Source organism: Oryzias latipes, chromosome 22 (genome assembly GCF_002234675.1).
Source record: "Oryzias latipes chromosome 22, ASM223467v1".
In the NCBI taxonomy this organism is placed as follows: Eukaryota; Metazoa; Chordata; class Actinopteri; order Beloniformes; family Adrianichthyidae; genus Oryzias; species Oryzias latipes.
In genome coordinates, this window is record NC_019880.2 from 2,894,631 (window position 1) to 2,908,850 (window position 14,220).

Sequence of the window (14,220 nt, forward strand, 5' to 3'; positions counted from 1 at the left end):
TGAGATTTTGTGGAACAGAAAGATTGATTAGGCTTAAAGATAAAAGAGGTGCCAGAGAGTTTACTAAAGTTATTTTAGATGAAAATCACAGGAGGAAATATGATTTTTAAGTTTTTATTTTAAACCCCTTTTTTTGGTCTGGGTAAAAGTTTGGAATTCCAAACAGAAAGTTAGGTAAAGTTTTTCATATAAACACTTATTTAAAACCATATTTTTTGAGAAAAAAGGGCATCCGTTAGTCAGTATTGTGTGCAGACTCTTTTTTTCTTTTCTCTTTCTTTAAGCTTTAACATGGAAGCAAACAAAAGCCTTCTTCTCTTTTCCAGCCATGAAGGTGTGTGGACCTGTGTTGCATTGAATATCTTGTGGTTCTCGTCAGGAAAGGAACAAATGACCAAAATAGTTGTTTTCTGATTTAACAGAGACTACTTTAACACAAAGTTCAAACTTTCTGGTCTCCAAAGATTTTTAAAGAGGAAAGACAGAAAAGAGGAAGATTGTTTTTTTGGGGGGGACCGCAGAAAGTACATTTTATCTGTATTTTACTGCTGACAGTGTGAAGATGAGAGAAACCACACCTGTTTGTGTTCTCAGGTGAAACCATGAGCACCACAGACGTTCAAGGAGACTGACGTGGCTCCATTACTGCACTGACGGATCTACAGACAGCTTGACATGTGGTGAAACGTGGGATTTAAAGCATTGTCCATTTTCCTTATATTTCCATTTGTGTTTCTATGTTTTTTTAAATCTATTTTAATCCACGCCACAATGAACTCTGGGAGGTTTCGAGCCACATAAGGAAGTAGTGTTGTCTGGATTCTGCCCTGACCTGCAGAGCTGGAGAGGCTTCAGTCAGGTGACCCTTTTAACCCAGAGGAATTAACCCGGCACACCCCCCTGACAGCCAAGCCCTGCAGACGGACGCAGCCCGATCTATGGAAAGGAATTACGGAGCAGCCACCAAACGGGGATTTACAACACAAAACTCTGCTCAGGAAGCGGCAGCTTCACACCTCACCATGTTTGTTTTTGGACCATTCAAGCAACCCTTTCACCTTCAAACTTTAGGAAAGCAGACATTTCCAGACAATCATCAATCAGCTAAAACCTGCAAACAACCTCACAGTGAAAATACTTCAGGGGTGAAAATAAATGAAGAAAGTAAGAAAGAAGGATAAAAAACCCCTCCCCTTTCACCACCACCAAAGTCCTTCTGTTGCTTCCTTTGTCTTTTGACCGCTGGTCACCCCATTTAACATGGGGCAGATAGCATCACGCGAACACATATTGGGTTCCCCAGCAGCTCCATTCATGGGCGTCTTCTTGCGTTACAGTTTAGCTGGTAGTTTTCCTCCAGGAAACTAACAAATCACTGCAGCAAGTCCCCCTTTGTTGTTATCGTGGGCTGATAGGAGCCCAGCCAAGGACACCGGTCCAAGTTTGGATCAGCAGCTCTAACGCAGAGATCCAGAACATCTGCTGCAAGGACAGACTCCGCTCCTCAGAGTCCAGCCAATGCAGGAGCTCCTGAAGATGAATTTAAACCCGATTTCACAGTGAGATAAACAACGATCAGATTTTGATCTTTGATGATTCGCTACTTTTTCAGGTTTTAGGAGCAGTTTGTGGTTTCTGCTGAGGTTTAAATACCCTCAGAGGATTCAAAGTAAATTTATGTCAAGACTGTGGGAGAAGCTGAAAGAAGCTGCGACTGACGGACCAGCGTGCTTCAACTTCAGACCTCTAAGTTCTTTCTGTCTGCAGAAATGATGCTTCACTGTCTTTTCATGCAGGATTCTGTTAAAAAAAACACAACAACTGTTTTCAGATGAAGCACATTGAGTCAAAGAAAGAACAAAGAGTTAAAGGTTCTTATTCTCACTAACTAAGAAAGATCAAACACAGAAGATTTTGAACAAAATCTAAAAGCAATGCATTAATTTATCTAAATAATCTATTAATTAATAAACAAAATCAGCTTTAACTCTTTAAAAAATATCAAAATGACAAAATCTGTCAACTAAAAATCTGTTTAAATTCACGATAAGGAAAAGAAAAAACTTTACTTAAAGAAATACCAATAAATTATACAATATCAATTTTAAATTGGTGCAGAAAAAAAATCACATTTTCCAGCAACAAAAATAATATTTAATCATTTTGACCCGAGATGTTAAATAAAATAAAAACGGGACCAAGTCCAAACAAATTCTGTTCATTATTGAAATCACATTACTTATTATTTTTTTAATTTACTTTACCACAAAATTGAAAATGTTCCAATATAAAAAAATGTGGCGGGGGAATTTTATTTTATTTTTTACATTTTCATTATTTATTACACATTTGGTTTGCCTTTAAATTAATGAAACAATTAAAATAGTTAAATGTTTGTTGGTGTTTAGAGAAGTCATTTTTGCTGAATAAGAAGGTATTTTGGATTAAGTTCATCAAAAGACACGAGCAGTAGTAAAAAAAAAATTAAACGCAGAAAAATCTGAAAGACAAAAGCCAAGCTGACTCGAAGGCAGATTAGGTAGACGAGCCCAGTGCATCATGGGATATCTTCCAGCTTTGTCGGTCCACAGCATCATCAATAGTGGAAAGCCTGGGTGTCACATCTTTGATGGTGAGCTTCATCACCAACAAAACACAGTCTGGATGAGAAAATTCTAGAATTCTAGAAAAACTGCACAAAAGCCTTGGTGTTGCCTTAAGTCAGGTATTTGACGCAAAACCTCTTCATCACTGAGGCCTGATTTAGGATGTTTGACGCCATTTCAGCTCAGACCTTCACTAAAGAACTGGAAACATGGATGCAACGTCAGCTCCAGCTACAGCAAAACCATTAATACTGCCATCTAGCATCTGGCAGAGGTTCTACACACTCCACCACAAAAAACAATGAAGACGCATAAATGTGTACATAAACACAAAAAACCTGATCATTTGACCTAGTTTGTTTTTTGTGTTTTTCTGTCAGACTGACTCGAATTTTATTTTTGCAACTAAATCCCACTTTCATTAGGATGCAAAAAACAAACAATGAGTCAATACTTAGTTTGATGATGGAAATGTTGGCAACAAATACTAAGATTTCACAAAATTAAAAAGAAAAATAAATCAAATAAATAAAAATGTTTTAACCTAACCTAACCTTCTGTTTTATGGCAGAGCTGGTGCTGCTCTGCACATAAAGAAATTCAAACATTCACTGATCCTCTCACTCTGATTCCTTTATTTATATTGTTGGGAAATCTTTGAACGAAAAAAACAAAAATTCTTTAAACATTGATATCATTTTTTTAAAGGTCAGGTTAGACTGAATCATTAAAGACAAATAAACAAATTTTACTTCACTGACTTTTAGTCATAGAGGTGATGAAAAAACTCAATTATTTTGAGCCAATTCCCTATCTTAATTATTTTCCTAATTAGGTAATTTGATCAATCTAAAATTTCATTAACGTAAAAATCAATACATTTACTAATCAGATTAATTTTTATTATTATTATCTTCCATTTTTTTTAATCATAAGTGATCATTTTAAAGTAAAATCTAAAAATAATAGGTACCTTTTGTAATAGATTCTATCATGAAATTAAAATATAGAATTTTTTCCCTACAATATGTTGTATTTTAAAGAAAGAAACCATAATGCTGCTTTTTTTATTAATTCATCAGCAGCATTATTTTTATGATCTCATATTTGTAACAACAAATTAAAATCATGCATTTCAAAATAATGTCTTTTTAGAAACATTTGCCATTTTATTGCCAAATTTTAGGGTGATTTATGTTGAAGTGACAACAAATGTTCTGTTAAACAAATAGACAAATGTGTAAATAAATAGATTGTTTTATAGAAGAAACAGCTTTGTGCTTAAAAAACATGAAATTATTAAGAATACATTTTAAAAAGGTTTAAAATTTCTAGTTTTGTATTTTTTTGTAGACGCTAAACCTGTTTTTTTTTTTTTTAGTTTCCTTTTATTTTGAAATCAATTTTGATTTTAATGTATTTTATTCAGAAAAAAAAAAAAACGTTTATAATTAGGTTTTACTTTTAAGTTAATATGAAATGACATATTTTTGTGTCAGAAGTTTTGCTCTAATTTGCAGTTAAACGAAAAAACTAAAAGCGTGCACATGTCCACGTCCGTCACTCAGCAGCCGTGCACGCTCACGCCTGACCATATTTAGAATCTAACCTGAGCTGCTCGTTTCTGTGGGAGGAAGCTGAACCAGAAGCAAAATAAATCCACACCGGAACAAATCCACTCCACTCAGCCAGGCCTCATACCAGCAGCCTCCTTTGCTCAAAGGCAGCGTGCCCAAAGACTCCGTTTCACACAATGGAAACCAAGAAACTCTGATCTAACTGTTTTCAAATCAGTTTTTTCTGTCGGGCAGGAGGTCAGACAGCGGCACAGTTTAGGCCTCACAGTGGGATGAGAGCTGAACATCTTCATCTCCAAAACCAACCAGACGTGCACAGATCCAACTGCAGTCTGCAGCTGGATGTTGATTTCAGCTTCAGTGAGAAGAACTTCACCTCAGCAGAGTTTCTCACATCACAGAGGAGATTTCACCGCAGCAGAACCAAACCACAGCACGATTTACACAAACAACGAGAACAGGAATGTTGCTGTTATGTTAGAACAAAAAAGATATGGATATTTCTAATATCTTATGCTCCATCTAATCATTAAAATATACAAAAAAGATGATGCCAAGAGAAGAAAGGTGAGAATGACCTTTGACCTTCTTATCGGACAGACAGCAAACAATAAATCTGAACTTACGAAATAAATAAAAATCCAAACAGTCGTAGCTCTTTGGTTTGCCATGATCTGCATTAAAATGGTGAAAGTTACCAAAAAGGAAAAACTAAACCAAAACCGAAAGCATGAACGCACGTCCTCATGCAGACACCGGGAGGAAAAACGCGCCCGTGATGAAGAAGAGACAAAGAAAGATGAGCAGCTTCAGAGGAAACGGCTGCTTCAGCTTCTGAAACCCCAACAATAATCCAGAACAACTGAGGACCGCAACCAAACACGCAAAAAAGTAAAAAAAAAAAAATAACAATAATAAAAAAATAAGACGCACGTCAGAAATGGCGCAGATTTTCATTCTTTTGACGCAAAATCGACAATCAACAGAGAACTGAGCGCAGGTGCTTCGGGGGGGGGGGGGGGGGGGGGGGGGGGGGGGCTCGAATTATATGTTATAATTCAATCGTTTATTATTTTTATTTTTCAATAACAACTTCTAACATTAAATACAAATAAATCTTAAAGTCAACAATGATTCCGTTTTTTATTTTTATTTTGGTTCATCACCAGAAATAAAATGTTTAACTGAAAAGGTTCCTGCAAAGTATCTATTTACTTATACGAAGTTATATACGAAATTAAATATTTGTTTTTTACTTCCTTGTCTTGAATATTTAAATTTTGTCTCATTAACAGACAAATGAACATCTCCAAAGAAGCCAGCGCAGACAGCAACTATTTCACACTTTTCTCAAACATGAAATGATGATCAACCTCTAACGAACCCTCCAGAACCACAGCGGATCAAATTCCAAACTGCAGAAATGACAACATTCGTGAAATTACGAAAAAGCAAAATAAAAGAGGTCGCGATGCTGGTTTTCTTTTGCTCTAAAAAAAAAAAAAATAAAATAATTTCCCGCTTTATGTTCTGCAGTTTTTCTATGATTTTATGGGAATAATCTTCATCATCTGCAGACAAAATATGAAAGACGAATTTAGCAGCAGAACCGAACGGAACCGAATCCACTTCACCGTAGAAGCAGGAGAGACACAGCAGGAGCGGCTGCGCTCCAGAACCAGACAGATTCCACCTCAAAGAGGTTTAAGTCTAGAATCCAAGGATCAAGGATCAGACCCGCTGCGCAAGGGCGCGCGCATCCAAAGGACAGTTTGACAACTTACCAAAGGAAATCTTTCGGTTTTTTTTTTGCAAAATAATTTTAGAAAAACAACATTTGATCATCTGTTCGTGTGGAACAAGGAGCTCAGAAAGAAAAGACAAATGGACTAACGTCACTTATGAATGTATCCTATTATTTTATTCGCATTTTTTATCATTAAAACATTTTTTCTATCGTTTTTTTCCTAGTTTTGTGAGCGACAAACACGGGATAAGACCACAATAGTATCACAACCATGAAAATTTGTTTTAGAGACGACAATTAAGACAATCATTCCAAGTAAGCCTGTTAGATAATGAGGCATATTTTCTTTTGTCAAACAAAGTGGGTTTTTACATTGTCCCTCCTTTCCTAAAAGAAAAAAAATCAGTACAAAGTTTTCCTTTTTCTTTTTTTACTAATTATACAAAAAGAAGAAACAGGAGCGTGAAAATCCACATTTTTGCCTTTTTTTAACAAGCTGGCCCTCTCGCTGCGGAAAATATCCACCCACATAACGAGAATGCGCACAAAATAAAGTCATTTTCGCTATAAGTAATAATATTGATTATAAAATAATGCGTTTCAATTTTTTTCTAAAAGAGAAAAGGAGCATCTCGTTTAAATGGACATTTTCTGCAGCGACAGAAGCCACTCCTTCATCCACTCACGCGCTCATTTGCTCCACATTTTTTTTATTCCTTCCTTCAATTCTAACCTCAACAGGCCGATCATTACACAGCAGAATACTGACTCCAAAGTGAAACCGCGTCTTTGGTCTGGAGAAAGCGCAGAAACAGTTTGTTTTTAAACCAGAAAAATAAAAAATGAAAACCTGACAAACCCTTCAGGAGATGAACTGCAGGACTCTGAGTCGCTGTGCTACCTTCTTAAATAATAATAAAAACAAAAACTCCACAAAAACAATAAAGTAAATTGAAAGAGGCTTCAAATTTGAGAAACTGCGTGGAAATAACGCATGATGCAAATAAAAAGATGCGCCTTAGCAACAAATAGTTAATACTATCATATATATATATATATATATATATATATATATATATATATATATATATATATATATATATATATATATATATATATATATATATATATATATATATATATATATATATATATATATATATATGATAAAAAATCAAGTAAAGAGAAGCGCGCGCACAGCTCTCGTGTCTTTCTTTCGGTTTCTCATCTCAGGTCACATTGCACCTCACTGACTGACAGCACTATACAGAGACAATGCCCGGACATTTACAGTAACAGACATTATGTACACAGAAATTCAAACTGCAGAAGGAGATGAGCAGTAGAAGAGAAAAAGAAGAAATGATAATAATTATTATTATAATAATAAGATTAAAAAAATACCTGGAAATGTCAGTGCTGCTTTCTATGAGTTTCTCAGTGCTGCTCTTTTTTCTGCAAGTCTCTCCTCTTTTTTTTTCTATAGAAGGTAGTTATAATCATTTTGTCTGTTTGTACATGTAAAACGTTCAAGTGTAAAATGTTCAGCTTCGAGTTCCGGTCAGGTTCGCGCTCCTTCAGCGGGGGTGGGTGTGGGGGAGTCAGTGTATGAGCGGGTTGGGGGTCGAGCCCTGGTTCTGGTGCGTAAAATAATCAGACAAACCCCCGGAAAGTCCCGACGAGAATGCCGGCAGAGAGCCGGACAGCGCCGGCCTCAGACTGTCACACTGCAGCGAGGAAGAGGAGGGCGCCTGCGGGGAGTTGGAGGCAGACGCCCGCGCGGCCTGTAAGGAGCCGCCCCCGCCGCCCGCGCCGCTCTGCGGGGTCATGGACGGGTGCGGGACGTGGGGGAAAAAGTAGCTGGTCTGTCCGGCCAGCAGGTTGACCGAGCACGGATTCAGAGAGTACGTGGTCCCGGAGCAAGGTACGGAAAGGCCGCAGGGCACCGCCGAGGCCGCCAGGGCCGCCGCCGTCAGGTGGTGCGTGGCGTACGGGAGGTCTCCGCCGACGAGGCGGTCCATGCTGAGCCCGTTGGAGGACGGGAAGGAGGAGTGGTTGCTGCTCATGTTCTGGGTCAGCATGGTGCTGTAGGACATCGGGTGACCCGGGTAACCCGAGGAGGTCCCGTTGTAGCCCAGGGCGCCGCCGGCCCGCGTGTGGTGCAAAGACAGAAAGGGGGACATGGGCCAGTACAAGGACCCGGCCCGGTCCATAAAGGTCAGCCCAGAGGTCAGCCGCGCGCCGCGCTTGAAGGCGAGCTTGGCCCGGGACGTGGTGGAGCGCCGGCGGAGCTTCCCCGTGGTCCCACCGATGAAGACGTCGTCGCTGCTGGGGTCCAGCATCCAGTAGTTCCCCTTTCCCGGGTCGTCGTAGTGCCGCGGCACCTTGACGAAGCATTTGTTGAGGCTCAGGTTGTGCCGGATGGAGTTCTGCCAGCCCTGCTTGTTCTCCCGGTAGTACGGGAAGTTCTTCATGATGAACTCGTAGATGCCGTTCAGCGTCAGCCGCTTCTCGGGGCTCTGCCGGATGGCCATCATGATGAGCGCGTTGTAACTGAACGGAGGCTTCTCGTACTTGCCGCTCTTCTTCTCGCCGTCCTTCTCCGGCGCGTCGCCGTCTTTCCCGTCCTTCTTCTCCTCCTGCTTGTCTTTCTCCTCCGCGCAGCCGTCCTGGCCCGATCCCTCACTCTTCAGGCTGACTTTCCCCTCCGGCTGCGCGCACTGAAGCGGCGCCTTCTGCTCGGCGTCCTCCGCGCAGCCGGACCGGTGATGGTTCTGGTGGTGGTGCTGGTTCTGGTTGTCACTTTGCACGGCCTCTGGCACCAAACTGTTTATACTGAACGAAGATTTGGAGATCATCTTCACCTCTTTGCGCTCTCCCATGTCCAACATCACCGAGCAGTGAGGGGGGGCGACGGCTCCGACCGACAGAGACGAACACAGCTGGGCTTCGGTCCTTCCTGCCTCTGCTGGCGAACCAGGACGGGAAGGGAGGAAGGGGGAACAGACAGGAAGAAAGAAAGTATAGCCCAACAAACTATTTCATGTTCGGTTTGGGAGGAAAAGGGGAAACACACACAACACACATGTACACACACATCGATAGGAGACAGATAGCTGCAATTAATTTGGGAGCCGCAGCCACTAAAGCGAGTGAAAAACATTGGTTGGACCTTTCCAGTCCTCAGCCAACCAGGGAAACATTACGATTAAACATTGACGCGTCCTCGGAGCTGTCAGCCAATGGAGATGCGCGGGAAGCGCGCATATCCGCCAATGCTGGGCACGCTACAAAAAATGGCTGCCTGGAGCTGTTTTCCACCTCAAGAACGATCAAAATAAATCAGAAAATTGGACAAATATTTAGGCTTCAGAATATAATTTTAGATTTTTTTGTGTGTTTCGGATTTATGCAGAGGGATTTATTTACTGTTGTGCCTCAATTTCCACACTCGTGTCATCTTTTGTTGTTACATTTATGTTCTGCACCAAACCCTGAGGTTTTTTTAATAGATTTCTCAGCTCCCCCAACTTTTTGCAGCGTGAAAAATACTCACCCCTGTTCACTCCAGTCATCCCTCCCCACGGCTACACGTCCCCCCACCCAAGCCCAGGAAAGAAAAGTGACTGAAAACACGCACCGTGCGTGCGTAAACCCAGATCCCCGCCGCTCCAAACTGTACACTCTTCCGACTCAAATATTTGCCTTCTTGGTGTATACAAAACTGTTTAGCTGTGGGGCTCGGAGGGAAAATAAACTGAGACGGGCGAGTCCGCGGGCCACGGACACGGTCACGAAGCGCGTGGATGATTTGTGCGTCAGAGCGCAGCCAGAGTGCGCAGCGCGCAAAGACCGCGCTTGTCCGCGTGTAAAGTGAGCGTGAAATATGTAGAGACGAGGCGTAAACACAACCTCATGTGAGTCTCTGCGGTCACTTACCGCCCCCACCCCCCTCTCCGAGGACGATTTAACAGAACTGGAGGCAACAACGCTCCGGGTAACAGAAGACATGGAGCTCATCTGACGGCGCCCTCAAGCTTTCCAAAGGCTCCCCAGAACATTCACAAAAATACAATATTTTGCATCACTTCCTTTATATGTTTTTCAAAGATTCACGGTTTTTATTTATTTAATTATTTTGCTGTTGTGAACCAATCTCTACAAACTCCTGACAGATCGTCCGTCACGAATTTATTGGATCCCACAAACAAATCCACTGCGGTTCCGTGGTTGTGATTCTATAAAGTCTCAGCCGGAAAACTTCATAGCATCTCATGATCGTTTTTTTTTCTTTTTCTGTGAAGCTGGTAACACCGAGATTTCATGCAAACGCTTTAACCAAACCTGTCACTGGATAGGAACACCTATGTGTCTCTGCCCACGCGCTGTCTGCAGCAGAGATGATAATACACAGTTCACACACAGTTTTGATCAAATATTGGTCTTATAGGACCTCGTTTCTGCTTTAATAATTTCATCTAACCCAAACCATTACTGTATAAGGAAGAATAAATCCAGATTTAATGTTTTTACATTGGAAATCTTTGCAGATTACAGCAGCAGATTCAATAAACCAAAATTGTCTCTTTTATTCTCGTAATTTGATTTAAAAAATGGGTGCGTTTGTAAAGCTTTTGTTTTGAAAAGAAAAGCATCTCTTTGAAAAATAAACATGTTGCTTCTTTGTGATATAAATTGTACTTGGAGACAATATTTTGCAAATTTTGCCACTAAATCGTCACGAAATTATTTGAGTTTTCTGTAGAGACAAAGATAAACAATTTATAAAATCGAGTAAACTCAAATCAATCTATTGTGTGTTCTTTAATACAAGCACCTGTCCTGTAAAAGTTTCATTATTACACATTTCTTCCTTTTTGGTGCGTAAAAATGCGTGCGTAAAAAGAATGCGTTAAACGGATTTGTTGTCTCTGCGTCATGCTTTTATTTTGACAGCGCGGTGTTTGTTTGTAAGAGCCTCTCTGACTCTCTGAAGCAAACTTAGTTGCTGTTTATGCTTGTTGCTGTTTTGCTGTCGGCATCTGAAGATGAGACTGCTGAGCTCCGCGCGCCGCTGCGGCTCCATATGGCTGCTGTGCGGAAGGAAACTCCAGATTACGTCTGTTGGGCTGCGACTCAGCAGCATGCAGACGAAGATTTGGAGGAAGAGGAGTAGATAGGGGGAGGAGGGAACAAACAAATAACTTCGAAATGTGCAATTTTTGAGCCAAATATGAAGATTTGGATTTATTAAAAAGGTTTCTCCACTTAGTTTCTGCTAAAAACATCACCTGGATTTGTGTTCCTGAACATGTTTATTTTAAATAAAGGTTTAAACATCTTGATCAAAGCCACCTCTAGATTTTTCCCTCCTTGAAATAGTAGATTTTATTTAACCTCATAAGAATTTAATGTAAAAAATAAAGCTCAAATGTGTGAATAGCTGCAAAGCAACACAAATATTTTCAATCTGTGCAGAACATTTTTTTGAGTGTGCGGAGACCGGCAGACACAAAACCAGCATAGAAACATTAGTTTCTGCAGAATTATGAAGCAAACACCTAAAAATAAAGTAAAGTAAAAACAGAAGATAATTCAGTCAAATCTGGAATGGGTTTTGATTGTTGTTTGTTTGGAGTAAGCAATCAAACTACGACAAGAAAACCACTTTAATGCCTTTTTTTTTAAACATCTCCATCTGTGTCACTGAGTGACTGGAGCTGCTGGAGTTTGACCTATGACCTTCATTAGAATCAAGTTTCAGATTGATATATTTTTAAATATTTCACTGCACTATTGATTTCCTCAGTCAGCCTGTGGGAAACCAACGAAGAATCCGAAACCCATCTGCAGGTTTGAGGTTCTGGTCGTGGATGTGTTAAAGTGTTTTCCCCCACCTGCTGTTTTCCTCCGAACATCTTAAGCATCTCTGAGCAGAAAGGTGGTTAGAACTCCACAAACCAATCACTGATCAGGAGATCTTTTGACTGGGGGTGAATTGGGAAACGATTCAGAAATTCTGCGTTGATGAAAGCAGGTAGCTTAATATCTGAAAGGCTGTGAGCCCTTTTTGGTCTGTTCCCACTCTTTCTGGTGCATATGGGTGGGGGTTTGTCGCCTGTGCTGCTCGCCAACTAGAGAAAGCTGGTGCAGAAAATGGTTGATTGGATTGTGTGTGTGGGGGGTGTGTGTGTGGGGGGGATTACCCATCATGCATGTTCTGTGTGCGGATCTGCTGAAATCCCAAACTGGTCCTTTTTCCGCCGTCTTTCAACAGAAAATAATTCTGAGAAAACAGATAAAATCCTAAATAAAAGTCGGACCCAGAGCAGAAAAACGAGAAGCAGCTTTCCTCCATCTTGTTCTTTGATGGACTTGTTGAGTCCATCTTTGAAGAAATTGCATGAACTGTTAAACAGATTTTCCTAAAATGTAATTAGAAGCTACATTTTTATTGTTGGTTTTGGTTTGATTGTCTGCAACAAACAAACTTACCAGCAAACAAAAGGGAAATTCTGCTCTGATGGTGCATCATTTTGATTATTGGATTTCCAGCCGATTTTATCCTCAAATGGGGTTCAACCCGGAAGTTCAGGTTGCTCTTTAGTCCGATCAGAGATACAGGCGCCGGGAGGAGGAGGTAACAAACCTGTATCTGGGATGTCACGGTTTGGATTTCAGGCTGGTAAAACATAAAATCAGACATTTCTGCAGCTTCCAGAGTTTCCAACAGCAGCAAATTTTGCAAACGGATTTATTTAAAACAAAGATGTTTTTTTTTTTAAAATAACCCTTAGAATAAAAACAAAAATGCATGAAACTGATTTGAACTCTTGAGTTAAATGTATCAGTTGAGATCTTTGAGGAAATGATAAAGACTATTGAATTTTACAGCAGGAGAAGCTGCAGGTGGGATAAAGCTGAAGTTAGCTGTGCTCGTTGAGGAGGTCAGGAGTTGCAGTTGCAGGCTCTGGAAGCACCGGAGGATCCGTTTGAAGGTTCTGAGAGGATCTTTTAAGGGAAAACATGCAGCATTGCTTGTATTTCAGTCCAAAAACAGGAAGTCCCTTCTTAGTTTGTGGTGTTGGACTGCAGATGGACAGATGTTCACCTGGTCAGCGGTCTGGACCGGATCCCAGGGCAGATTCAGTTTGGGTCTCTCTGTGCTTCTCCTTGGAGCAACTCCACCAGTTTCTCAGAAGAAGGAACCACCCATCTTTCAGAGAACACGCAAACGGAACAGCGGCAGCCGCAGAAAGAACCCGTGGCTGTTTTCTTCTGCCTGCTGGTTTCTGAAGAGTTTGACAGAATGATGGGGGCAGCGAGAGGTCTACCTGTAGCTCGTGCAGAACCGAAGCAACAGCCTGGAGAATTCACTCATATTATCCTCAGGATCACGTGTTTGCGTGAGTGTCAGGGGGAGAGTTACAAAAGGTTCAGCGAAGGTCATGCAAAGGCATCTTAAAGCCACTGATTTACCCTAAACGAGCCTTTTCTGCAGCCTGACAGGAAGTAACGTGCACGCTCTCCACTGACAAAATCCAGCTATGATTCAAACCCGGAACGCTTTGAACGAGTCGGATTCTGCCCTGCTGCAAATCCCAGGGCAGAATCCAGCTCTGCTTTGTTGGCAGTGAGTGAAACTGGTCTGATGCTGTGAACGAAGACCTTTTTATCTCCCAGTCAGACATTTCTCAGGATTTAACTAATCAGAGAAATAGTTGGTGCAGATTTTATCCTCTAAAGTCACTATACTATCAAATCTCCAACTTTTTCTAATGTGTTCAGATTCCAGAAACAAACTTCAGAAACGTCAAACTGTTCACCTTTGGTGGCAACAGTGTTTTTGTGTTGATGAGAAAAAAACAGAAAAAAAATCATATCTGCTTTAAAAATGTCATTTGGCGGAAAACAAACCTACATTTAAGTTAACACGATAAAAAAAAACCTTTTGATTAATTTTGCTGTGACAAAATGTTAGATTGTTAGACTGACAATATAGCTGCTGTCATCTCAGACAGCGTCTAAAAAAGATTTCAGGCATTTTTTAGAACAACTAACATAATTAAAAGTTTCTTCTAAATATTTAATCATACAGAAAAAAACTATAATTAGCCAAACCTACAAGCGTGACTAAAGAACTTTAATTGTTTCTCATCTCTACACTGACAGCACGTTTATCAAACTGTTGTTTTCAATAAATGTTTTGGTCACGTTGTTTAATCATTTATTTTCTTATAAAATAAGTTTTATTTTCCTTTGAAACTGCAGCTTGAATAAAAATAAATGA

At 40.4% G+C, this 14,220-nt stretch overlaps 1 protein-coding gene across 1 annotated transcript; it reads right to left on the reverse strand.

Annotated features, from left to right (window-relative positions):
* Positions 1 to 7,531: 7,531 nt before the first annotated feature.
* foxg1 (forkhead box G1) lies at positions 7,532 to 8,812 on the reverse strand. The gene is made up of 3 exons (NM_001163158.1): positions 8,652 to 8,812; positions 7,775 to 8,510; positions 7,532 to 7,681 (listed from the first exon to the last, which is right to left on the reverse strand). Exons 1-3 carry the CDS (start codon positions 8,810 to 8,812, stop codon positions 7,532 to 7,534), a joined length of 1,047 nt encoding a protein of 348 aa, NP_001156630.1.
* Positions 8,813 to 14,220: the final 5,408 nt, after the last annotated feature.

Excerpts from the sequence above, each read along its gene's own strand:
- foxg1 (NM_001163158.1), bottom strand. The coding sequence starts at position 8,812 with ATGGGAGAGCGCAAAGAGGTGAAGATGATCTCCAAATCTTCGTTCAGT. Across the intron at positions 8,511-8,651 it reads GAGCAGAAGGCGCCGCTTCA|CGGCAAGTACGAGAAGCCTC; the intron begins GTGCGCGCAGCC and ends CGAGAAGAAGAG. Across the intron at positions 7,682-7,774 it reads CCAGCTACTTTTTCCCCCAC|GCGCCCTCCTCTTCCTCGCT; the intron begins GTCCCGCACCCG and ends AACTCCCCGCAG.